The sequence below is a fragment of the Lissotriton vulgaris genome, chromosome 12 (genome assembly GCF_964263255.1).
Source record: "Lissotriton vulgaris chromosome 12, aLisVul1.2, whole genome shotgun sequence".
In the NCBI taxonomy this organism is placed as follows: Eukaryota; Metazoa; Chordata; class Amphibia; order Caudata; family Salamandridae; genus Lissotriton; species Lissotriton vulgaris.
The window spans coordinates 627300890-627325132 of NC_141700.1; the positions used below are offsets into that span (position 1 = coordinate 627300890).

Consider the following 24243-nt stretch of genomic DNA (forward strand, 5'->3'; position numbering starts at 1 on the left):
ACTAGATTATGACTTTACACAGAGATGCCCTGCTACAGAAGTTGTATTTACGTGACTTGGATGTATTGATATTAGAAACAATGGCTTTTAATTTTTTTTAAATAATTAATACTTAAATAAAAGTTATTGTAATTTATAATGCAATAGCTTAAACTTTTGTAAATAACTTTTGTGAAGATTATGTTCAGTCTTTTATTGTGACCAAAATCCAAGAACAGAAGTGAAACATCTTTGTGACATTTGTAACAAAGCTTGAAACATTGAGAGAACATAATTGAACCAGTTGTTGAATGGTTGCACAGATTGATTTTGTGGCGGTACAGAGCTAGAGAGAGTGAGGGCGGTACAGGGCGGTAGATAGCGAGGGCGGTAAGAGTGCTACTGTTTAACTGTTAAATGTTGTAAGAAACCACGGAGAAGAAATCTAGAGTCGAAGCCTAACCACCGCCCTTCTCACAGAAATAGCATGTTTTACGTAATTTCCAACTCCTGTGGATAGCAGGAACACATATTTGAAAGGTTGCTTCTGCAAAAAAAGAGAAACAATTTGTTTCTAACTCAGCGACGTCAAAACATGCAAACAAGTTCCCTAAAAAAACCTTCAGTATAGATAACTAGGTTTTAGTAAGACTTATTGGAAACCATAGAATGGCAGAGGAAAGGCAGCGCTGGGAGGGGGGGCTGAGACCTAAAAAGTTGGAAAACCAAAGCACTCATGAAGTGTAACCGAAAAGGAAAAGTAGTTCCCTAAAAGTTTGAAGAGGAAGGTTACAAATCAGCCAGTCAAAACTTTGATAAAGAGTCCATTCTCCAGGGGGAAGAAATAAACAAAAAGAGGAAGGCAAATCAAATAAGAATCCAGCAAATAAGAGTGACAAGGTCAACCAATGGGCAGGCTGTAAACTACTGTAAGCCCACAAAAAAAAAATTCTGCAACCAGTTGTCTGGTTGGTGCGATCTAAAAGTATTCCAAGTACTAAAGTCTTTACCAACCAATTAACATAGTGCCAGGGTGTGTCGCAGAATATCCGCTTCCTTCACACGGTAACCGAGTAAGGAGTCTAGCACACTGTACACAAAATTAACTTGAAACCCCCTGAAGAGAGTAGACCTCCGACAACTGTTTGGAGGCTCTCTACAGAAGTATATTCCTGGGCGTGAAACCTGCATTGTGCATGGGCTAAAAGGGTGGTTTTTATGAGCGGCATTCGCACAGGTTTAGATTAAAAAATGGTGTGGAGATGGACCTTGGTAAGGCCATCCTCTTGGCCCCTTCCAGAAATCTGATGACCGTTGTGGTATAGACACTTCTTTCTAAGACTTCCTTAGTGTATATATCACTATAGCCGACAGGCGTATTTAAGTGAGGCACTGTAAGGTACCTCATCTTGCAACCCATAGTGTCTTGTGCCCAGCTTTCTGGAAGTCTTTCGGTTACACCAATATACAAACATATTTCCCTATGTGGTGAATCACTGTGGTAGAATTTCTGGCATCTTCAGTGCTCCATGGTCCTTCAAGGTAACGACTGGTGACTAAACTCTAGGTCTTCAGGAGCAATTACACTAGGCTAAGAGTGGCTGATTTGAATGGTATACCTGACCCCCTTCTATTGTCAACAAGTCCCGATGGGCTGGTTGACTCTTAACCCGGTCCTGTGCTATCTCCACCAGACCAGAGAACCAGGTTTGTCTAGCCCATTGGGATATTATCAGGATAAAAGTTGTGCTTGCTTGTATTCCTCGAGCACTAGTAGTATTAGTGAGGGGGTCCAATTGAAATCCTCGTAAGCAAATTTCCCCCTTCGGTGCTTTTCTGATCACCCTCATGTTTGAGCTGTTTCTCAAGTGTTTTTCAGTTACTTCCTCGAAAACACTGCCTTCTTCTCTTGGGTCTGGACACAGCTGAGAGCTCCAGAGCCAAATGGCAGATAAAAGAGTCCTAAGCTTCTTGGGAGTCAGTCTGTTAAGACACCGGACACAGAATCAAATGCTTGACAACTCATTGCTGCCCCCCCCCCCTCCCCCCCCAAAAAAAACACTAACAGATAATTCCAGCCCAACCACCAACTAGATGGCAGAATAATGCACATCATGTGAATCTGTAAAAAGACTCATGCTGCAAAACAGTTCATAATTTGTGTACAGCTTAAGAGGACCCTTCTTTCAGATTTTCAAAATCAATGTCCAAGAAGTGGTTTGGTCAAACTAATGTCCTCTGCCCTCCCAGCTTATTTTCCAAGGCAGGATGCAAGGCAAAACAAATGGATACTTACCAGTAGGTGTAGTTTTACAGCTTGAAGAGTTTTCTGGATTCACATGCTGTGCATTATTCCGCCATCTAGCGGTTGGGTCCGGAATGGTCTTTTCATTCTTCACACCGCAAGCGCAGTTGGCCACTATTTGGAGGTATGCCTGTCCCTTGTATGACAGACTGCACCCTTGGTATAGTCGCCATCTTCAAATTCTTTTTCTGTATTTTTAGTTCTTTATTGGTCGTGATTGTTGTTTGAATGTTCCTTTCGCATTTAGGTTTTGATTTCACCCTTTCTAGCCAGTTGTCTAGGTATGGATGGGTATACATTTATTCCCTTCCTTCTTAAGTATGCAGCGACTGCAAGGAGGCAATTTGTAAAGACACGTGGTGCTGACTTCATGCCGGTAAACTGGTAGAGTACTCTGTCTAGTACAAATGTGAGGTATCTCTGGTGTCTTTGATTCATAGGGATGCATAGGTAGTCTTCTTTCAGATCTAAGTTAGCCATATAATCCCCTTGTTTTAGAAATGGGACAACACCTTGGAGTGTTGTCATTCAGAAATGTTGGGTGCGAATGAATAAGTTTAGGAATCTGAGGTCTAGGATCTGCCTCAGAGTTGGATCCTGGTTTGGGACCAGGAAATAAGGAGAATAGTTTCCCTGGTTTTTCCTTTGGTGATACCCTTTCGATGATTTCTTTTCTGAGAGTTCTTACACCACCTTTCTTAATTTTATTATCTCCTCTACTTGAAATCTTCGATTTTTGGGGTGGTTCTTTGGTCAGCTGTATGCAGTATCCTTAACGTATCCAGTTTAAAATCCATTTCTCAGATGTGACATTCTTCCCCCTACTCTTCTGGGAAAAGTCCCTATTCTGCTTACCATTGGTGTCATGTGAGGGCCTGGGTTGTTCGGCAAGTCACATGCCTAAAGCTCCTCCCCCTTGAAGTTTGTCCTCTTCCCCATCTTCTTGCCCGAAAGGGCTTCCTGGCAGGGTGTTGCCAATACGTTGATTGTTGGGTGGCTTGTTGATGCTGCCCGGTGTGAAAGGCTTGCGGGCTTTTAGGTTGTGTTTCCTCCCCTTCTTAATGAGCCTCTGTGTTGGAGCCCCCATTGCTTTAGCAGTTTCGTTGTCTTTTGTTATAAGGACTCGTCGACTGCCTGGTTAAACATGCATCTCCTGTAAAGGGCATGATAATTATGGAGGCCTGAAGCTCTAGATTAAACCAGACTATTAACCAGGCATGTCTCCTTGGTGTAGTGATGGTGCACATCTGCCTACTGGCAGTGTCTGCAGCGTGTCAAGGCTGATTCCAAGCATGTGTTGACTATATTCCATCCCTTCTGTAAGACTGCTTTGGTCCTCATTTTGTACTCCTCTGCGAGGTGTTGTAGGGTGGACTCAGTCCCATTGTTGGCCAGATCTGTTCAGTGTGCGAGATGGCACTTCACCACTGTTGCAGCCTCCCTCGCCATCTTCCTTACCATGTCGAGCCGGCTCTCCTTTTCAGGTGTTGGACCCGTAAAAGTGTGGGCGCTGTTACATCATCTTGCTGTAGGAACAACTACCGAATCAGCCAGTGCATTTTCCTGTATATAGTTCAGGTCTTGAGTTGAAGGTTTGTACTTTTTAATTCCAACTCTTGGCGTTACTACCTTTGCAGTGGCATGTTCTCAAAACGCCTCCCTCCTCTGGCCCAATATGCTAGGCAGCATTGGTAGACACCGGTTCACTTGTTCGCCGACATTGGTGTTTCCAGGAGGAAACAAGTTTCTTTACTTCCTCCAGTTGTACCCCATAGGTTTCCGCAGCCCTCTTAATGAGGTTGTTGTACATAGAGAGGTCGTCTGGTGGAGACTGCCTCAAAGGGTAGTTGTCCACTAATACAGGAGCTGAATATTCGGTGTGGAGATCATGGCACGACTTTGTCGAACCCTGCTGCCCCTTTGGTCTATAGAACTCTCCTCCTGGAGTTCATGGTACTCTGTTGTTGCTAGATCCTCCAAAGCAGACAGATCCAAAATTCACATGAGGAGTCCAACTCCTTTCTTTGGAGGAGTGCTGCCATTTTGGCCTTGAGCCTGCTCTTCTTTGACATCCTGTGCCTTCTGTTTGGTGTGGAGCAACGCACCCTTTTAGGTGGATGGGATAATCGAGGGCTTCAATGGCGTTTTGCCTGCATTGGTAACCCATGGTCGGGATCCATGGGCCGCTTTGTATTTTGGATGACCATTGGTTTAGGTTTGCTTAGGGACCGAAGCGGCCTTGTTGGATTGTTTGTCCGAGGGTATAGAGTCAGGGACTTTTGGCGGCTTAATTACCTTGTTTTTATTTTTGCTTTTCGGTCTCTCAGACTTCCTCATAGCCAGTTTCCTCTGGGCATCAGTTGTGTATGTTTTGCTGCCAAGACTCATTGTTTAGGATTCCTCAAGTTTGTCATAGTCGCTGAACAGGCTGAGCGCCTTCAGCTTTACCGATCTCTGGGTAGCCATGGTGTAGTGTTCTAACCTCCATCTTTGCTGTACCCTTAAGGTCTGTGGTACAAACGTGGCATAGGCCTTCCAGTCCTCTTCTTGATTGGCACTACAAGAGATAAATTACAGACCTCGTTGAGAGGGGTGAGGTCTCTGCACAAAATGGATAGGCAGAATTTAAAGGGGGGTATTTTCCATGTAAATGTAAACTGTAAATGGATACTTGTATAGCGCACTACTCACCCGCAAGGGTCTCAAGGCGCTTGTACGAATACCGCTGTGGAACCCATCCTGGCTTTCCCTGTGAGGTGTCCACTCCTCGGCACCCCCAAGGTGGTGGCCAGGCATCCTTAGCGTTGTGGGGGCCATTGGAGATTAAGCAAGCTATTGCCCAGAGTTGCAGAGTGGGACTCCATGATTGGAATAGGCACCAAGGCCAGAATTATTAGGTCCGTGGAATTTTGAGCACAAGACCCGTCGAGGCGGGGAATTGAACCCTGGTCCCGGGCTAGGCCTCTGCATCAGGGTCTGCCGCTCTAATCATTGAGCCACACTTCTCCACCCTCAACTTCTCCATGCCCTATCTCCCCTCATTCTCCGACTGCGTGGCTGGTTGCAGCAGGTCCCCCGCTGGGAGAAAGAAGGGCCACTTTCTCTCATGCTTTTTTCCCACTGTCTTCGGCGTTTCCATTTATTTTCTACAGAAAAGTTGCATTTTTCAAAAACTTGAGCCCATCCATTGCTTTCAGACCCATCCATTGCTTTCAGACCCAGTGGCGGAAAAAATAATCTGAAATGGCATCTATGCACAGGAATAGCCAGGGCACGGTTGGATATCAAACAAGAGATGGGCACACACCGTTGACAATGCCGACAGGAAAAGAAAAAAAAAAAAAGGACAATTCTAGACCAAACCACTAGATTGCGAAATAATGCACAGCCTGTGAATCCAGTAAAGGATTTATGCGGCAAAACTAAGACAGACATTTTGTGCACTCCTGCTAGTTGTCCAGGAGGGTGCCCACTTAATTTTTGTGTACAGATAATGACCACTTTGTGTAAGAAATTGGGGGTTGGAAAGGAATAGTCAATATCCTTTATGTACCGAGAATATCGGGGGGAGTTCATCCATTGCGAATAGGTCCATCTATAGGAATACACCCCCCCCCCCCCCCTTTGGGAAAGTAACTAGGGTCGACTTGTGGGTGGAGGTCCCACTTATGGACTTGTTTCTGCTTCCTGCAGACATCGGAAGCATCGTTGTCCATCCCATGAAAGTATTCCGCTAACAAATGGATTTTGTGGCAGAAAGTCCAATGCCAAACGCTCCGGGACAGTCGAGACATCTGTGGAGAGCTTGTCTACCCCACCGCCCCTTGTTTCTGAAGGGAATACATGGCTGTCATACCGTCTGTCCGGACAAGAACAACTTTGCCTATCAGGTGAGATAAAGCCTTCAATGCCTACCAAACACCTAGAAGTTCCAGGTAGTCGATGTGGAGGCCCTGGTACTTGGTCTACCACTGACTCTGTAGTCACATTCCGAAAATGTGCGCCCCACCCTATATGGGAGGTGTCGGTTGTAACAATCTTCTGTGGAACGGGTCGAGGAAAGGCTGCCCCTACAGGTTGTTGGTGTTCCACTACTGCAGAGACTGATTTGTGGCAGCCGATAAAGATCAACCCCAATGACCCTCCACCTGAGACCACTGCTGCACTAAACATTCTTGCAACTGACGCATGTGAAGCCTGGCATGATGCACTATGGCAATGCAGGAGCCATGCCTAGGAGGTGCATGACTATTTAGACTTGAATTGTTTATTTGGTTTGAACAAGAAAGCAATGACAGATAGAAATGGGTCATGCCAGGATTTGGATAAGCTATGCCTACCTCCGAGTTGAGAATAGCCTCCCCCCCCCCCCCCCCCACTGAACTGAGGTGACTGCTTGCCATGAGGTAAAGACTTGTAGGTGACTCCCTGAAGAGTGTTGTGTGGTCAGAGGGGAGGTGAGGTAATGAAGAAGCATGTCAGGGTTTGGTGGTGGGTCTATCTTCTTTTGAAGAGCCAACCTTACCTCTGGCACCGTTGCCCCTATAGGAGCCTCTGTAATAATACCTGGGGGTAGATTTGCTGACCCTGGGTGTGCTGATAGGATGTGGAGGTTTCAGAGGAGGTGGTCTTTGAGCCTCCAAGGTAAGGAGAGCGGCAAAAGGAACTGCAGGAAGCTGGTGTTCGCAGTAACCCTCCCTAGCTTTGGATGGTTCTGTATCCTTCGTGATCTTTTCTTAAGCTTGGTGCACCTGTAGACCAAAGAGGAGATCACCATCAAAGGTGATGTTCAGAAGGTTCTGCTGAAATTCTGACTTCAAGCAGGAGATACGGGGCCATGCGTGTCAGTGTAGCAGAATGCTAGAATGGACCCCTCTGGCAGGGGTGGCGGATGTGTCCAAGGTACAGAGGATATGTGCGTTTGATATGAGCATTGCCTTAAACTATCTCCTGACCTTTTTACCCATGCTCTTCATGTAGATATTGGAGGAGTTCCTCCAGTTTGTCCCAATGGACCCCATCCGATCATGCAAGAAATCAAGCAGAATTAGCTATGCCTAGTGGTTGTCAGACTGCATGGTTGCCCGTTTACTTGCAGCATCTAAGCATTTGCTTTCCTTTTCTTGTGGTGGGGCATCCCCAATGGCCTAGGAGCAGGCTCACTTATGGGCAGTGGTGATTAACAGAGTTTAGCAGGAGCTGACATTGGGTTAGAAGGGGAGGTTTCTATATATTTTTATCAACACTAGGAGTTATAACTCTAGCCTGGACAGGCGTGTGAAGTAATATACCCTTGAGCATAGGAAGATACTGAGTGTAAGAGGATTTCGAAGAGAAAGTCCTCCAAGGGCTCTGTTTAGAGTTCCACCTTGTGAAAGGAGGCGGTCCTACCAATAAGTTCCTAAAAGATAAGCGCTTACAGGAAGGGTAATGGCAAAGAGTCTGCGTCCCCCTGGAGGGTCTACATCTTATGAGTCCCTTGGATCACCATGGGGAGTAGTGTAAAATGAGTCATCACGCCCACCCGTGTCAGAGTGTGGAAAGCCAAGGTGTGATGTCAAGGGTGTCCCCTTAAGAAGCAGGCGGGGAGGGCTGAGGAACGGGGAGAGGGAATGGTGGTGCAAGGGGCTAGTGGTAAGAGACTCGTAGCCTTATCTGCTTACTTGCCTGATTTAACTGGAAGATGCATGTCCAAGGCCACCTTGAAGATCTGATGTTTCTTGGGTGGAGCAGCAGTGCCAATTGGGCTTTCAAGGATGCAGTCCATAAGGGGGTGAATAATCTGGCGTTTCAGTCTGGGCTGGGCAGTCTGCAGCTAGGGAGAATGGTCTCAACTGCGCTGGTGTTGGACTTGCTGGTCGACACCAACGTCTTCGACCCAGAGGATGCCTGTGTTTTTTTGGCACCAAGGTTCCGGAAGGCACTCAGGCTAATGCGATTGCTGCAGAGGGTCTGGTCTGCATGGTGCTGGTGTCATGGTGGCCAGAGCTGAAGCAGTCACTCATAGGCCTTTTCAAGGCAGAGCAGGTCACAACAGGCAAGGCCCAAGAGGGGCTGCGGTCGACACAGATCCAGCTCGTGCTAAGTAATAAGAAGTAGACTAGAGATTGAGAGAAAGGGAGACACTATTGAAGTACAATACCGACGGAGGGAAGGAACCGTGTGCACCGAAAACCGCACCGCAACAGTGTTGACCAAGAGCACATAAGTACAAGTCCGACCTCAGACAGCAGAAAGAAAAATCAGACAATGGAGTCAATGACCATGCACATTAGTACCAAGTGGAGTCACAGTACCTCCGGACTCAAAAGCCTTCTTTGAATGAAACAACTTGTACACATCCAAGCCTAACACAGAACGACAGGAGTATGTACAGTATGTGCATCTACAGCCACATGCCTTGAATGTAACTTTAACTTATGATTTAATTTTATGACTCATGCAGTAACCGAAGACTGTGCTTTTAAAAACATTTATGTGTAGAAGCCCCCTGTGCCAGCAAAATCATACCATTATCCATTGCCAGAATTTCAACTGTGTAAGTGTCATTCTTCACATATCTCTTGTCCTCGCGATCCAGGTTACCGTTTCCAGTTAGGATGCCCGTTTCTGGATCAATGGACATCCATTTGGCAGGGTCATTACCCATGATGTATCTGAATAGAAAAAAGACTGAATCATTTGACAATAGTGCAAGGATTATCTAGAACAATCGTGATGGCAGGGGTGAGTTACTATGTAAATACCACCATCGATAGTGTTTCCCCTCCCCAACAGGTTGACATAAAACAACCGTGATAACATGTGGGTGGTGTGGAAGCGTACACATCCCTTAAGAGAAGAGATTGCTGGTATGCACGATCAGGCAACTTCCAGGTAAATATTCCATATATGTGAGCAGTAGAAATTCTAGTCAACACGCTTGGCGTGTATGGTTTTATAATCATGTGCTGTGCTAACTTGGTCTGTGTCATATTTCCCCACGTACATTATGGAATTGACAGTGTGGTAAGGACTGATCCCTAGCCCTGAAGAAATTGCAGGAAGTTTGAATGGCAATGAAACATGTTGGCCTTCCATAAAAATTGATGGTTTGCGACAGTATGGAATGTTTTTGAATTGAAAAGATGCACAGCACTGATTAAATTGATGGTTTTGCCAGTGGTCGTTTAGCTCCTTTTTCGCTTGGAGAAGCGAAAGTCAGCAGTTATTTTGCTTCTTTAGAAGGGGTCAGAATAGGGTTGCACGCGGAGATTGTTCCAAGTGCGTGCTTTACCTTTTTCACACATTTAAATTGTGCACTTTTTCCACATTATGATTGGGAGTTGCCAATGATGAGAACCAGAGCACACTGGTGAAAACCCATCAGCAGCTCCCTTGGTGGTGTTTCCGTGAGGCATCTCCAAACCTTTGCACATTTTTTCCTTTCTATTGAAATGCATGTTAATGGTTTTATAATGGGGAAGGACACTTTTTTTAAATTATGGACCTAGGATTGGACGGCATTGTGGTAGCTGTTAAATACTTGGGCCACGATATGGCTTGGGGTATGCTCACAAGGATGGTCATCCCATATTAGATTAGGTCTTTTTTGGATTGAATATTATGAGGGGAGACTTGATCTGTATCCCTCTATAGCTCCTTTGTTGTGTATGGCTCCTCCCTATGAAGTCTTTGGCTGTACTCTTTCAATACGAGTGAATCCTATTGCATCTTTCTCCTACAACCATTTTAACCTCCACTACTTCTGCGTTCACTTAGGGGGGAAGCAAGTTTTTTTTTTTTAAACTAAACTACTTTGTCCTCCTCCTGCAACTCAATCTTTATCTGCCTCCTTAAACCGCATTCCTTGCATATCCATCACCAGCCTTAAAATAGCCTTTATAGCTTCTTGTTAGTTTAGCCTTTAAGTCTAGGGGATGTTGTGCATGCACTGGCAAGACAAGTGAGGTCTGAGTATCACAGGATTAATTTTCCAAATGGAAGTTATGGGTGCTACTTCTACCATGGTCATACCAAACTTAATCGTGGGAGTGATCGGACAGATATCTGCTTAAATGACTGGCTGCCCGGATTTGTGGCATCGAAACAGTTGCCACCAAAATGCGGTCCAGTCTACTATGTGTTTTATGTGTAATTGAGTAGCAGCAAACCACTCTGTCCATTGGGGGCATTACTCTTCATGTATCGAGAGAGCCAGTGTTGTCCACAAAATGAACGCAGGCATTTTTCATGCTTGGCTTTCGGTTGGAGGGCTTCTATTTAAAGAGTTTCATATAGCATGAACATGACCCAAAAGGTATCAGAGCGCGTTATAGTTGGCAGAATAGAAGTTACACAAGTTCCATGTAGGGAAGAATAATTACATGTGGTACACAGATATTTAGCAATTGTGTGCACAGGAAGAATAGAAGCAGTTGCATGAGTTACATATGGGTTGTGTACAATTACATAAGTGTAAACAGATACATTGCAATAATATATACCAGAGAAAAACGATGGACAGTAGGAAATGTTAACAAAGTTCTGAGAGTTACGGTTAATTGTTTTTGCTGTTTTATGGTATGCATTTTGGCCAACCATTCTGAGAAGGTAGGAGTTAATTTAGTCATCTATTCCTGCAATATCAAAAATCAGGCAAAGAGCAAAGTAGCATTCATTATGTAAAAACCTAGATGCTGACCTGAATGAAGATTAATATGAGTAAAAACGTAGGGGATCCATCAGTTTGCCCATCTAATACACAGTATTTTCTACTGTCTGACCTCCAAACTAGAGTCCAATCTAACTCCTGAAGAGGGGGTAGAGGGGTCAATATCCACACACGCCCCGTCAATCCAAGAAAGGACCACAGCAGCCACAGACTAGACACTTCACCGAGCTGCCCGATGTACCTTGATATGGTCAATTACTCAAATGGGGGCATAAGTAATCATACTCAAGTATAGAGGTACTATTAACTCAACACCAACCTACCTCGATGAATTGGTGGTTGTTATTTTGCAGCTTGATATTTCGACCATCCGATAGAGAACATTTTCCTTGCTGAGTAAGCAGCTAAATATGTAAACCAACAAGCTATCAGTGAAAAGAACTTCCCTTAAATGTAGTGGTTAAAGGTGATCTCTTTCAAACCAGACCGACTCTTTCCTTCAGGAAGTGCTGTACGATTACAGTAAATAAATAAGCATCATCTTTATATCTGACCAACAACCAGAAAACAAAGGCTTGTCCACATTAGACAAACATACCCAGAATGTTTCTATTAAACAATTCAATGCACCAGGAAACTAAGTTAATTCTTGGTTTTCTTACCGAATTTTCTGGTTCTGCTTTGTGTCTGGGTCCTGCGCTCTAACGGTGGCTATCCTCTGTCCCAATTTCAAGTCTTCAGCGGCTTCTACATTCATGATGGGTGGATCAAAGAATGGTGGCTCGTTTGCATCCTGTACATTCACAGTTACCGTGGCAGTGGATGTCTGCACACCAGGAACAAAGGGAACCTCGTTCTCTGCAGTGATAAAGAGCAAATGCTGCTCTTTTCCCTCGAAATCCAGTCCCTGCAAAGGGGTAAAGTTTGCATGAAATGATATGGCCTGCTTCTACAGGACAGCTTGGAGATGGGGGAAGAACACAAAATGGCAGCTGGTGGAGTAATGTGTAACAGGTGAATGACAAATTGAAAATGACAAGGGGTGCAAGGGTGTAAAGTTGAATATGTTGAACAGAAACTGAATTAGTAGGTGGAATAGTGCCATAGAATACCACAATCAAGCCACAAATGGACAGACCTGGTTGATCTGCCCAACTGTAATCTTAAATATAAATAACTTTGAAATATATTTTTTCAATAAACACGCTATCTTGCACACATTAGTTAGGAAAACCAAACACTTTTCAGTTCATCAAAATCAAATCAAGTTAGATTGGCGAGTAATAGCGTAATTTTATGAAGGATAGGTTAAAACTACCTTCAAGCTATAATTTTACAAGCTTGAACTATACATGCAGACCCCTACCCTTTAAAGAGATGCAAGCGATTTTCAGAAGTAGGATTCTATCATTTTCGGATTTCTTTTTTGGGTACCCCAAGAAGCAGGTTAATTAACCTTTCAAGGATAGTACCTAGCACTTACTTTATCAAGGTTGATTCAGATAGAGAGAACTAAATGCACTATAAAACAATGTGCACTACATCAATTCTCAAACCAAAAATTAACTGAACATATTGCAGGTGTCACGTAACAGCACAAAGGCAGATCATCCAGTGTAAAGCTAAGGATCTCAAACCACAACTGTTACATAGGAGATTAAGCTCGTATTTCTCAATGCATAACTATGCTCACCTCGAACTGGTTCCAAAGGAAATAATCACACGTTTGCACTTAAACAGTCAGTCTTAAGTTATTAAAAGCAGACCGTTTGAACTTTCCCCAATTATTCTCAACACAGACTTCAGTTAGTGTAAACAAAGCCAATATCCCTCAAAGTGTCCTAAAACTGAGCAGATTGAATATTCTTTACACTGCATGCAACCCACAACTATATGCAGTAGGAGAACCCAACACCATTATTAACTGGAAGGTCTACAAATTAAGCAGCATTCTCTCCATCAATTAGGTTGGTTTCCTTAGTATCAATACCTTTGCCGTTGTCAAGATTCCATCGTTGGTTGCTGGATCAGTTGTGATCTTAAAAAATCCACCCTCGTTTCCTTTCACAATTTTATAGACTGCATAGGATGTTTTAGTGTTGGCTTCATCGTTATCGCTCACTGTGAGCCTTTGAACTTCAAACTCTTGCTCATTCTCTGGAACAGTTGCTACGTACTGCAACAAAAGCAACAAAAAAATAACAGATTACACTTTCAGGAAGTAGAATTGCACATGGCAAGCAGGCCAGAACTTTGCTGCATAGTCCAATTTCAAAAGATTGTTTCAGTTCTGCAGTATGTTCCACCGACGAGCAACACTAATCAGTTTCAGAACGAATTCTGAAATTGCATTTATATCAGCCAGTGCTATGGAAGCCAATATGCAGCAAATGCGGCCTCTTGAACATGCAAACAAAATAATTCCTACGTGGACTGCAGCTACTACATGTACATGCCGATGCTAAGACCTAGAAGGGTGGGTTGCTACTAATATACCAAAACCAGGTAATGGCCAAAGATCACTCTAGGAACCAGGATTGGGTCAAGTTGGGTTTTAAGACGTACCGATGAGAGCACCAGGGGAGACACTTGAGGCAGTGGACAAATGCAATACTTAGCGTAAGGACCGTGGCAGGTATGAACTAAAACATTAGAATAGAAAGTACTCATGGGAGAATGCGGAGGGACAGCTGGAGTCAAGGGAGTTGAACTCTGCACTTCTCTGAATCCAACAGGCAGTTTAGATCTCCTTCCACGTTTCTACAAGAAGAGGTTCCACCCGAAAGTCTGCATTGGTCTGACAATAGCAGCAGCCCGAAAATATTCACCGTCTGTTATAATCCCAGATCACTCCATTGCTCAAGAATAGGGGTGTACATTTACTTGCAGATACTAGACAAGAGCCCTACTTGTTGGGACTACAGTAGTCAGACGTGATGTGCTCAGGGCCAACGTAATGCTGCAGCACACCAACTAAGACCTACTTCCATACAAATCACCTACTAGCTTCCCACCTCATGCACAAAAACTGAAGACAAAAGATATAGCAATTTTTCAGCATCTCCCAAACTAGGCAACAAAAGTACATATTTCAAGAGGCTCATGGCCACAGAGAATCACAAAAACTTGAAGCCAGTTATTTTCAATAGATTCTTCCTATCTACGGTCCAACCCTGAAACACAATGACCTGGAAAAACTCAAAATATACCTCTTAGCTAAAACTAGTCCGTATATAAAAATAAATTATAGGCTTGGGTGAAACTGTTTATTCTTTAAGTGCACCCCTTCATTTACTAAAATGTCATTTAATATCTCACTTTTTGGTCTAGTTTCCCTAGAAACTGTCACATCCAAATCGGACTACATGTCTTAACATTGTAAAATATTCCAAGGTGTTCTAGGCCATTAACTATGTTCCCAAATCTTACAGAATAGAGAAACTGTATAGGAGTGACATGAACACCAGACTTGAGAACCTGTAAGACCTGTAGTGTGTTGGTCAGGATAATTGGGTTTACATTGAAAATCGACAGCAACAAGGACATAAATGAGAAAGAATGAATGTTCAATGACAGCCTCTTCACATGAAACCAAGTATGCTGGTTTCGAAGGACTACTGGGGAAAGAATGATGAAGTCTACCATAGTAACTTCTAGACAATCAGGTCAGCAGTATGCGGGAGGGAGGCCACAGCCTTCAAGTATATGACGATAGATATAAAGTACTGTAGAAGAAAGGTTATTTACTATGAAGGCATCTACTCTAACATAGTACTGTAGATTCAAATGCTGTGCATACTCCTGCTATCTAGTGTTGGACCCGGATGGGTGCAGGCTGCTTTTCTTCCAGGAAGTATTCTCAAGTCACAAAGAACAGTGACTCCACCTACTGCTGGTAATACGCACGGGCATCGCCTCCATGGTTAGATTGTTTTCTACACAGCAGGCGAGGATGGAAACAGAGCGTGGCGATACGGACAGAGCGTGGCGATACGGAATAAAAGAATCATGCAGATGAAGTTAAAGAAGAACGTCTGCAACATCGAAAGGATTCGGGGAAGATGGGTGGGGAAATGTGAATTGACAGCACTACATGCCATTAAGAGATGCTTAAATGGTAAGTAACATTTTCCGTTTCAGGCATGCATGGCTGTAGATACAAATGCTGTGCAAAGACTGTAAAGCAGTCCTCCTAAGCAGTGGCTAGCCAGAGGGTGTAACAGAGGACTGAAAAGGTGTACGCAGTACAGCCAGACCCACTTTAGTTTGTTGGTGCACCAATACATCCACACAATAGTGTTTTGTGAAAGTGTGTAGTGTAGACCAGGCGCCTGCTTTACAGACAGCCATGGGAATGTTCCCTAGCAAAGCCAAAGAGTTTTTTGCATAAAATGTTTAGATACCTTTTACTATCCACCCAGTTATGCCCAGTTTTGACAGAGGTAGTCCCTTGTGGAGTTTTGAAAAGGCAACACAGAGTGGAGTCCTATCTACATTGCACATTAGAGCTTGTGTCACATCTAGAGTATGGGTAGCCTGTTCCACAACAGAGTTGGGGGAAAGAAAACTGGCTGCTCTACGGACTGGTTAAGGTGAAGAGGAGAGACCACTTTATGAAGGAAGGGTTGGTAGTAGGACAATACTGTCCTGGTGAACGTGAAAAGGTCCTTCCAACAATAAAGCCAGGAGTTCGCCGACCAGTCAGAGAGGAGATTGTGACAAGAGCGGCCACCTTCCACAAGAGGAACTGAAGGTGGCACGAACAGACTGGCTCAAAGCTAGGATTCTTAGGTTTAGGGAAAACAATGTTGAAATTCCACACTGGGTGGATTTGAGGACCTGTGGTGGAATGGCTTTCAAACCATTCATAAAAGCTTTGATAACAAGGATCTTGAAAAGGGATTATGTGTTCCCTCTTTTGAAGGTAGGCAGCTACTAAGCGGAGCCTGATGGAAGTGTAGGCCAGCCCACTGGTTCCGTCTCGCGCATGCGCAGCTCGCTTGGCGAGATCTATGGTAGTCGATTTTTCTTCCGAAGAGGGACAGTAGATGCATGCGGCGTTTTAGCACATGGCACGCTTTTGCTTTTCCTCCAGACAGATGTCCACGCGTATGCTGCGTGTTAGCACAACACGCGCATGGCGCACTTTTGCTTTCCCTCCCCCCAGGCAACGGTAGGTGCTCCGGTCTTACACCCACCCTGTGTTTAACCGGCTGCTGGCAAATGCACCATTGAAATCATGGAAAGCGGACGGGATCCGTATATTTCGTTAATGGCTTCAGCCCAATGTCCGATCCTGGATAAGGCTGTGCACTGATCTCTGGACTTTAACCCGTGTCAACACGCTCCCGCCATTTGGGTGGACCTGCTGCGCTTCCGCTGGGTGCTCCGCCCCCTTCCCAAAGCTCGCTCATGGAAGTAGGGTCTCAGGTGGCCTGCATGTTCTGTGCTGTATTTATCTTTGTGCAAAGGCGGCGATGCGCCTTAATCTGCGCCCTGCATGGGTAGTGTCCACCTTACTGGTGCAGTGTGAGGCACAGTTAGAGACTTCGCCTGAGCTAGTTTCTGGTAGCCGCAAGGAGTTCTTTGAAATTCTAGTATGGTACAATTATTTACTGCTCGTTTAACGAACGCAATTTTTGGTATTTGCCGTGCCCTCCCAGAGAGTTCCACAGCAACCTATGTCACTGGTGGATTTCTACCCCCCCCTGAGGAAAACGGTCAGGATTTTTGCACTTTGACAAGAAGTGCATACAGGTAGAATAATAGTGCCCAGAAAAACAGAATGTTGAGCAGATGCAGAGAATCAAACTGGGTTCTCTAGCTCCAAAGTGGACGGCCTTGGCTGTTACGCCACATCCTACCACGTCCTGTCACAGCCAAACCCGTTACATCTTCCTGCCTGCGCCCTGGTTCTGTGTGCTGCAGTCTTCCTTCCCAGTTCCTCAATGCTGAACATTCCCCGGAGGAAGAGGACGGACTGGTGACAGGAATCTGCAAACTGTGATTGAGCTGTAACATCTACTCATCCCTACGGATGCCCAGAGGGGACAAGCTCTGCCCAAGGGTGCCTCAAAGTGTCTCACAGTGGATAGGTGGAGCTGTCCCTGCTAGGCTGTGTATGTTCTAATTGAATGACATTGTGTATAGATAGTCGCTCCCTGTGTCGAAATGCCATGCCAGAGACTATTCAGCTGCCTGTCTGCGCATGTTAAATGTTTTTGTATTCCTTCGAGGGAGAATTTCATGTGTCTAAATGTAAATATGTAACAGGAATATTGCTTGCATGTTTTATCGTCCTTTGTTATGGTCTTCTGTAGAGTTTCAAAAGCACTACGCCCCACATTTAGCTATACTAGCAATTATGAGTTGAATTATGCAAATGGAAGAGATTTAACAAAATGAACATTCATTGGTGCATGACAAATGGCACATTGGGGCCATCTAATCCTATAAGATTACAGCTCCATCGATTACTTTGGGCTGTACAAAGCACTATAGTTTACTATGTGACTATGTAGGTAACCGGGGAATTTGATAGTTTTGCGTCACAGACATCAGTCTGGAAAACATGCACCAGCCTCTACGTGGTGGGCGAACACCTTATTTTCGTTGTTTAAAAAAATGATATATATACACATACATTCAAGTAAACCAACATAAAAGTTAAGTATACGCCCAATTATAAAATCCCTTACGGGTCACAGAATATTTTAACTCCAGGTCTTTTGGCCTTGTGGTACCGCCCAATTGGGCTCAAGGGTCACAGTAGGCTACCACGATCAAGATCACCATTCCTTTCTGTGCCGGTCAACAAATTCCAACCTTGGAGCGATGGACTCAGGAACGCCATTTTGTTAACTCCTTGGACGCTCATGACGAGCTCAGCTCGTCATGATGTAAACCTAAACACTCATGACGAGCTGAGCTCGTCATGAACAATGGGATTTCCAATTGTTCAGCACCGCAGGAGAATGCCATGAGCATCGATGTGGATAAGGGTTACTGACCACAACACTTCAAACTCTTGTAAATGCAAGAACTTGTGTTTTAACTATTGGCATTGTACATGACAATGCCTTTTATCTATGTGTTAATTTGCAAACCGATAAATCAAAGGCATCATCATTTACAATGCCAACAGCTTAAACTCTTAAATGCGAGACCTATTGCATTGCAAATACTGTTTAAGTGTAGGTGATATTACACTATGTCCTGGCCACTGGCTGCTAAAGGGCAATTTGGTGTACAAGGTAATAGAGGGCGAAACACTTTCACTTTGCAGCGTAGCAGGCACCTGTGGTCGGTCTGAGCGCTTTAAGAATGTTCATGCTTTCCTGAGTAAGAAAGCTAAAATCTAAGACATCAGGGGCCAAATTACAAGGCTGAGCATCCTGGGCTTGGGATGCCTGATTTCTACATGGTTCTGCGTGAGAAGAAGGTCCGGCCTGTTGGGAAGCATCTCATGCATAAACACCAAGAGTTCGAGGAGTGTGGTGAACAAAGGCCGTCTGGCCCAGGTGGGAGCCAATAGGATGAGCAAACTGAAAGTCTGCCAAAGCATCTGAACCACATTGAAAAACTGACATCCATCGTTGACACGTTCATGCATATTGCATTGTCCCAGAAGTGTTCGGACAGGATGTATTTTTTGAGGGACCGGAGGTCCATGATCGGCCTGGGGACCCGTCCTCCTTAAGGAACGAAGTAGTAAAGGGAGTAGACACCCATGCCGGGTAGGTGTGCAGTCTTGTTCTATGGTGCCCTTGAGTAGGAGCGCATCAACCTCCACTTGCAGCAGGAATTGGTGGTGCAGTGAGAATACATGTCCGAGGGGTGGAATTTTGGGTGGTGTGGAAGTGTGCTAGAAACAATAACAGTGTTGGACGATATATAATACCCACTGGTCTGAGGTGATCTGTTAAGTGGGGAAGATGCTTGGAGTGGACACCTGACCAGTGGTGTGATCGGGGAGGGTGAGAAGCAAGTCACTGCTTGTTGAGACAGTTTCCTTGGGAGAACTGCCTTTAGAGATGTTGCCCCGGTAGGCATCCTCCAAGTAACCCCTACTGGAGGGCTGTTGTACCTGCTGGACCTGGGAGGAGGCAGCCTTAGGGAATGTGGCACTAGAGCCACCTCGAAAGGCAGAGTGCAGAAAACACCTACAGGGAGGGGAGGAGCAGTGTTTATTTGGAGGGCACTCATTGCCCTTGGTGGTCTGAGTTTTTACTTCCTCCAGCATATCAACCTGCAGGCTGAAGAGGTCGTTTCTGTCAAAAGGCAGGTTGCTGTGATGCGGCAGGACATCCGGCTTGAAGCTGAAGACCCGGAGCAAGGTGTGCCTGCGGTGGACGCTGGAATTCATGCAGAGAGGGGCAGTGTCAGCAGCATCAAGGACATACTGATGGTATTAGATAGGAGCTTGCACTCTGAGACCAGCTCATGTCCCCTCTTCAGGTAATCTGGGAAATGTTAAGAGGAGCTCTTCCTTCTTGTCCCAGTGAGACAGTTAGCGTGACAGCAAAGTGATGGAACTAGCAATGTACCAGCTTTTGGCTGCTTGCACAGCAACAGGTTTGCCTGCTGCATCAAAAGGCTTGCTCTCCTTATGCAGTGGGGGTGCTTCACCAGTCACATGCACATATTCTCCTTTTTAGGGTCAACAGGCATGCAAACAATATTTTTTGAAGGCTTCGATTGTAAGCAGGGTGCGCTAAAATACATTGATGCAGCGCATTCACTAGGGACTGCAAAGAATGGAATATATGTGTTTAGTTAATTTTGTTGAACAGGGCTCGTCAGTCTGTTGGCATTAGGGAGAAAAGGAAAATGGCTTCCACATTCCTGCCCTGTGATACTCAATCACTACCTTTACCCCCTCAGTCTTTCCTTGTCATCTGTTCCTTCTTCTCCATTGCCATGCATATGTGTGTGTTCTTCTAGTAGTAGGCGTTGCAAGAGCCCTAGTCATGTTCAGTAGATAGGTACAGGTTCTAGAACTGGTGAAGATCAGCCCTGGGGTATTTGGCACAGCACAGAGGACCGTGTATGAAATGCGTACTTTTTAATCACAGGCAAGACATGCTTGCCATTGAAAAAGCACAAGGGCAAGGCCCCACTGGGTTAAATCCAGGTGAGAGGGGGAAACGTGAACAAACAAATACCGACAGGAGAGGAACTGAGGGGGCCCAGAGAGATCACCACACGAACTTTAATCTGCAGCTCTGTTGCACATGTCTGAACCAGATGGGGGCAAGAAAACCATGAAAGACGAAGCCCATGCACATTACCAGGAATAGATGGAGACACTGTACCTTGTGACTCAAGAAAACTTCTTAGAACAACTTTCACACATCTGGGCCAAACACTCGACGACAGGAGAAGGCACAGCAGGTGGGCCTACAGCCACACATGCCTCCAACACAGATAAGAACAATTGTTACTTACCTGTAAACAGGTAGTTCTCCAGTATTGGGTGTCTCAGAGCTCAGTCCCTCAGATTTTCGTAGCACAAGAGTGACAAAAGAGTCTACGAGGAGAAGCGAGCCTCTGAGGGGAGGTGGGTGTGTCGCATGTGAATCTATGAAAGACACCAATACTGGAGAACCACCTGTTTACAGGTAAGTAACAATTGTTCTTCTCCAGTATTAGGGTGTCTTATATGGATTCACATGCTTGAATAGAATAGTGAGCAGTAGTAGCCGATCAAGGCTCGAATAGCCATGCAACAGCATGGAAGAAACTCAATGAAACAAAATATAGTCCTGCAAGTAATAACAGTAATCATATAAAACCATAATGGAGGAGGGAAGACAGAGGCTCACCTTAGTTAAAAAGATTGCGAAGCACTGCCTGTCCCACTGCTGTAACTGCTTTGTTGATGGCATCCAGGCAGTAGTGTTTCGTGAACGTGTGCCTGCTGCAATAATTTACTTGGTAACAGGACGCCCCATGCGCACGCGTCCATAGGCAATGAACAGTTGATCGGACCTGCGAAAGGGGGCCGTCCTGCTGATGTAAAATTTAAGGCATCTTTTAAATGTCCAAGGAATGTAAGTGTTGCTTTGCCGGAGATTGAGGATCGGCAAAGCAGTTTTTCAAGAAAACCGGTTCATTAATAAGGAAATCCGTGGGCACCTTAGGGAAAAAGGTTGGATTGGTGCGAAGCACTACACAGTCCGATTTGAATTGGATAAAAGGAGGCTTAAGGGTGAAGGCGTGAATATCACTCATGCGAAGGGGTGAGGTCAGAGCAAGGAGAAGGGCTACCTTCCAGGTTAGAAAATGTAAGTCCGCCTTGTGGATAGGTTCGAATGGTGCCTTCATTAGTTGAGCCAAGACGACATTGAGGTGCCAGGTAGAAGGACGCCGAATAGGTTGGAACTTCCGTAACAGTCCTTTGAAAAATTGGCTAATGACTCTGGAACAGAGCGAGGAGGAGCCATCCTGATGGAAACAAGAAATTGCCGCCAAGAAAACTCTCAAAGTAGAATGGGAAAGCCCTGATTGAGCCAGTTGCAAAAGAACGGGAGCAGCTGAGCCGGAGTGGAATGAATAGGATGGATATTAGCATCTGCGCACCATTGACAGAACCTCTTCGACTTGAGCTTGTAGGTCTCAACTGTAGACGGAGCTCTGCCTGAGCGAGAAGGTCTCTGCAGTCTGGCGAAATATTCAAATGGGCAAATTCAAGGTGCTCGTCGAAGAGACATGTTTAGCAGAAACATGATGGGAAGAAGCAGTAGACGCCTGAGAGCCAGGTCGCGTGGACATAGCAGCAGGAGGTGAAGACACCGCAGGAGCCACAGAGAGAAAGCTTCTTTTTGAGGAATGGAGAGGGCAAATCCTGCACACTGCTACGTTTGGAGGCTGCTTTTGAAGGTCCAGACACCAGGCTTTCTGCGTCTGAAAGTGCTGAATCCTTATCTTTAAGTCTTTGAAGCCACAGGAGGAGACGGCCTTCCCTGTCTTTAAGGGTTTTCATGCTGGAAATCACAGGAAAACTTGAAGTTGAGAAAACTGAGCAGAACTCAGGGAGACTCCCTTCACACGAAGTGCGGTAGAAAATCTGAGGGACTGAGCTCTGAAGAGAAGGTTCTGGAGGGGTGCTGGCGCCTGATTGGCTGTAGTTTGGACTAACATAATGACAGGAATATGTTACAAGTGTTTTTTTTTCTCTCTACCATGTATTCCTATGTAGGAATTATGTCTAGGTATTTACTACCCTTTCCAGTGTGTAATTTTATATGTGTTATGTTTTTACATACATATGTTATTAGTATTTTATTGCCATTTTAAATACCGTGGGATTCTCACTTCGACGGGGAATATTCAAGCATGTGAATCTATGAAAGACACCCTAATACTGGAGAACATGGAGGCAGAAGGCTAGAGGAATAGACTTGGTTATGCCATTTCTTGATTCAAGCTACTGAGTTCCAGTGAACCTTGAAAAGTTTATACTTGAACCTTCAATGTAACTCAGGATAAGGAAAATGAGGGGTGTAGATGACCTCAAAAGACATTAAGAGCATCAAGATTTAGTGCATGTTCCAACAGCCACATTTTGTAAAATCAGCTTCATTTCATAACTAGGTTTGTTACTAATCTTTAGCACATAATGGGGACACAGGAAAGTAAAATACAAAGCATAATGCTCTAATTAAAGGTCGAACACTTTAATACCAATGCCTGACCAAGAGTTTAGACCCATTATTGGAAACTCTTCCCCCTCCCCCCAATCTCACCACCCCCCACGGCATTTTGGAAAACCATAGTTATTTGTCTAATGAAAAAAATGCATTAAAAACAAACTGCAATTTTAAACAGACAATCTGACTGGAGATAAGGAAGCACGTGGAAGTAGAGAATATACCAGACACTGCTTTAAGCCTGCAATGCGTGTACACCCAGTGGTTTCCTGTACAAGCTAATCGAAACTTACCAAGCAGGATTATCCTAGCTCAATAAGACCAAAGTCCAAGCAGGAGTGAAAGTTTAATACATAAGCAATAGCAATCTAAAGTTCTCATAGTGTTCCTGATTTGTATAGCTAGGAAGTACTGGAAAGGTTAAGCTTTTGCTTACACACAAAAAAAGTAAGAGTTACCGTTTTTGGGTCAAAGATGGGCGCATGGTCATTGGTGTCCTTTATTTCAATTTCTGCAGTGGCAGTAGTTGTTAAGCCGTCTCCTTGCATGTCAGCAGCCTGCACAGTCAGTGTATATACCCTGACCCTCTGTAAAGACAAGGGGTGAGCACAAAACTTTAGTAAACGTGGACTACTCATACCAACAAAAAAAGAACAAAGAGAACTGGCCCTATCGGGGTAAGAACCCCTTTACTGGAAGCAAAAACACTGAACCAAGGAGACTCGCTCAATAAAGGTCTTTACTGACCTCTCTGTCTAGGCCACTCGCAATCACACTGATGACACCAGTTTCTTTGTTGACAGTGAACATATGGTCAGTCGGCTCCTTGGGTTCCTGGTTGAGGATGGAATAACCTAGTACTCCATTGTATGTATGTATGGAGTCATCCAGATCGGTGGCAGATATCACCATTACAGAGGTACCTATGGATCAGAGGTGAATGCAAAGAATCAAATACATCATTTACAGCATGACAAGATTAAGCTTAACTTTAACTTCCACAATAGACAAGGCAAAAAGGAATCGGTCGAAAGCTAGAGTCTATTAAGGGACTTGTGCCAACACTGCTGTTAATAATCACAGCATTATTAAAGCAGTTAACCTCAGTTGGAAGTCCGGCAAATAACCAGATTAGCATGGAGCCAATACAAATGACAAACAAATACCGTAACAAACAAAATCTGAAAAGCAGCGTTCTAAAAAAGCACAAGAGTGGAAGAGATTTTAACTACTCATTAATACAAACATTTGAGGCAAAGAGTTCAAATATCCTAGAGGAGTGACTGAAGTGAACAACGCTCAGTTCAGGGTGGCTTTTTAGTTGCATGAAAAGCTTACAAGTATCACCAGAAGGTCATTCATCCTATAATCCAAGCACAGTATACCAGAGTCAGTTATAGGAGATTAACGAGGAATACCCTGGAATATTCCACACTACAGACATTTGGGGTAGGAAATCTGCTTTTATGTGCCTGGTCTTCCCGAACCTTTCAAATATTGCTGGACCCTATATGTTTTACTGGCTTTAGGAACTCTGAGCTAAAGTGCACAGATAAAGAGTTGTAAAGTGCCTGTACTCCTCCTTTCAACATTGAGAAATTGGTATACACCTAATTAGCGTAAGTAACTTACCTATTAGTCCCTAGTATATGATA

General features: G+C 44.6%; 1 protein-coding gene across 2 annotated transcripts in view; it reads right to left on the reverse strand.

Annotated features, from left to right (window-relative positions):
* LOC147677880 (B-cadherin-like) overlaps positions 1-24243 on the reverse strand; it is a 195939-nt gene that overhangs the window by 45374 nt on the left and 126322 nt on the right. The window contains exons 12-16 of one of the 2 annotated variants that reach the window (XM_086945775.1): positions 23336-23511; positions 23047-23175; positions 12928-13113; positions 11600-11844; positions 8795-8940 (exon numbers count right to left, since the gene is read on the reverse strand). In XM_086945775.1, the coding sequence (XP_086801901.1) occupies positions 8795-8940; positions 11600-11844; positions 12928-13113; positions 23047-23175; positions 23336-23511 (882 nt within the window). The remainder of the gene's footprint in view (positions 1-8794; positions 8941-11599; positions 11845-12927; positions 13114-23046; positions 23176-23335; positions 23512-24243) is intronic. The other variant, XM_086945776.1, reaches the window with a different exon arrangement.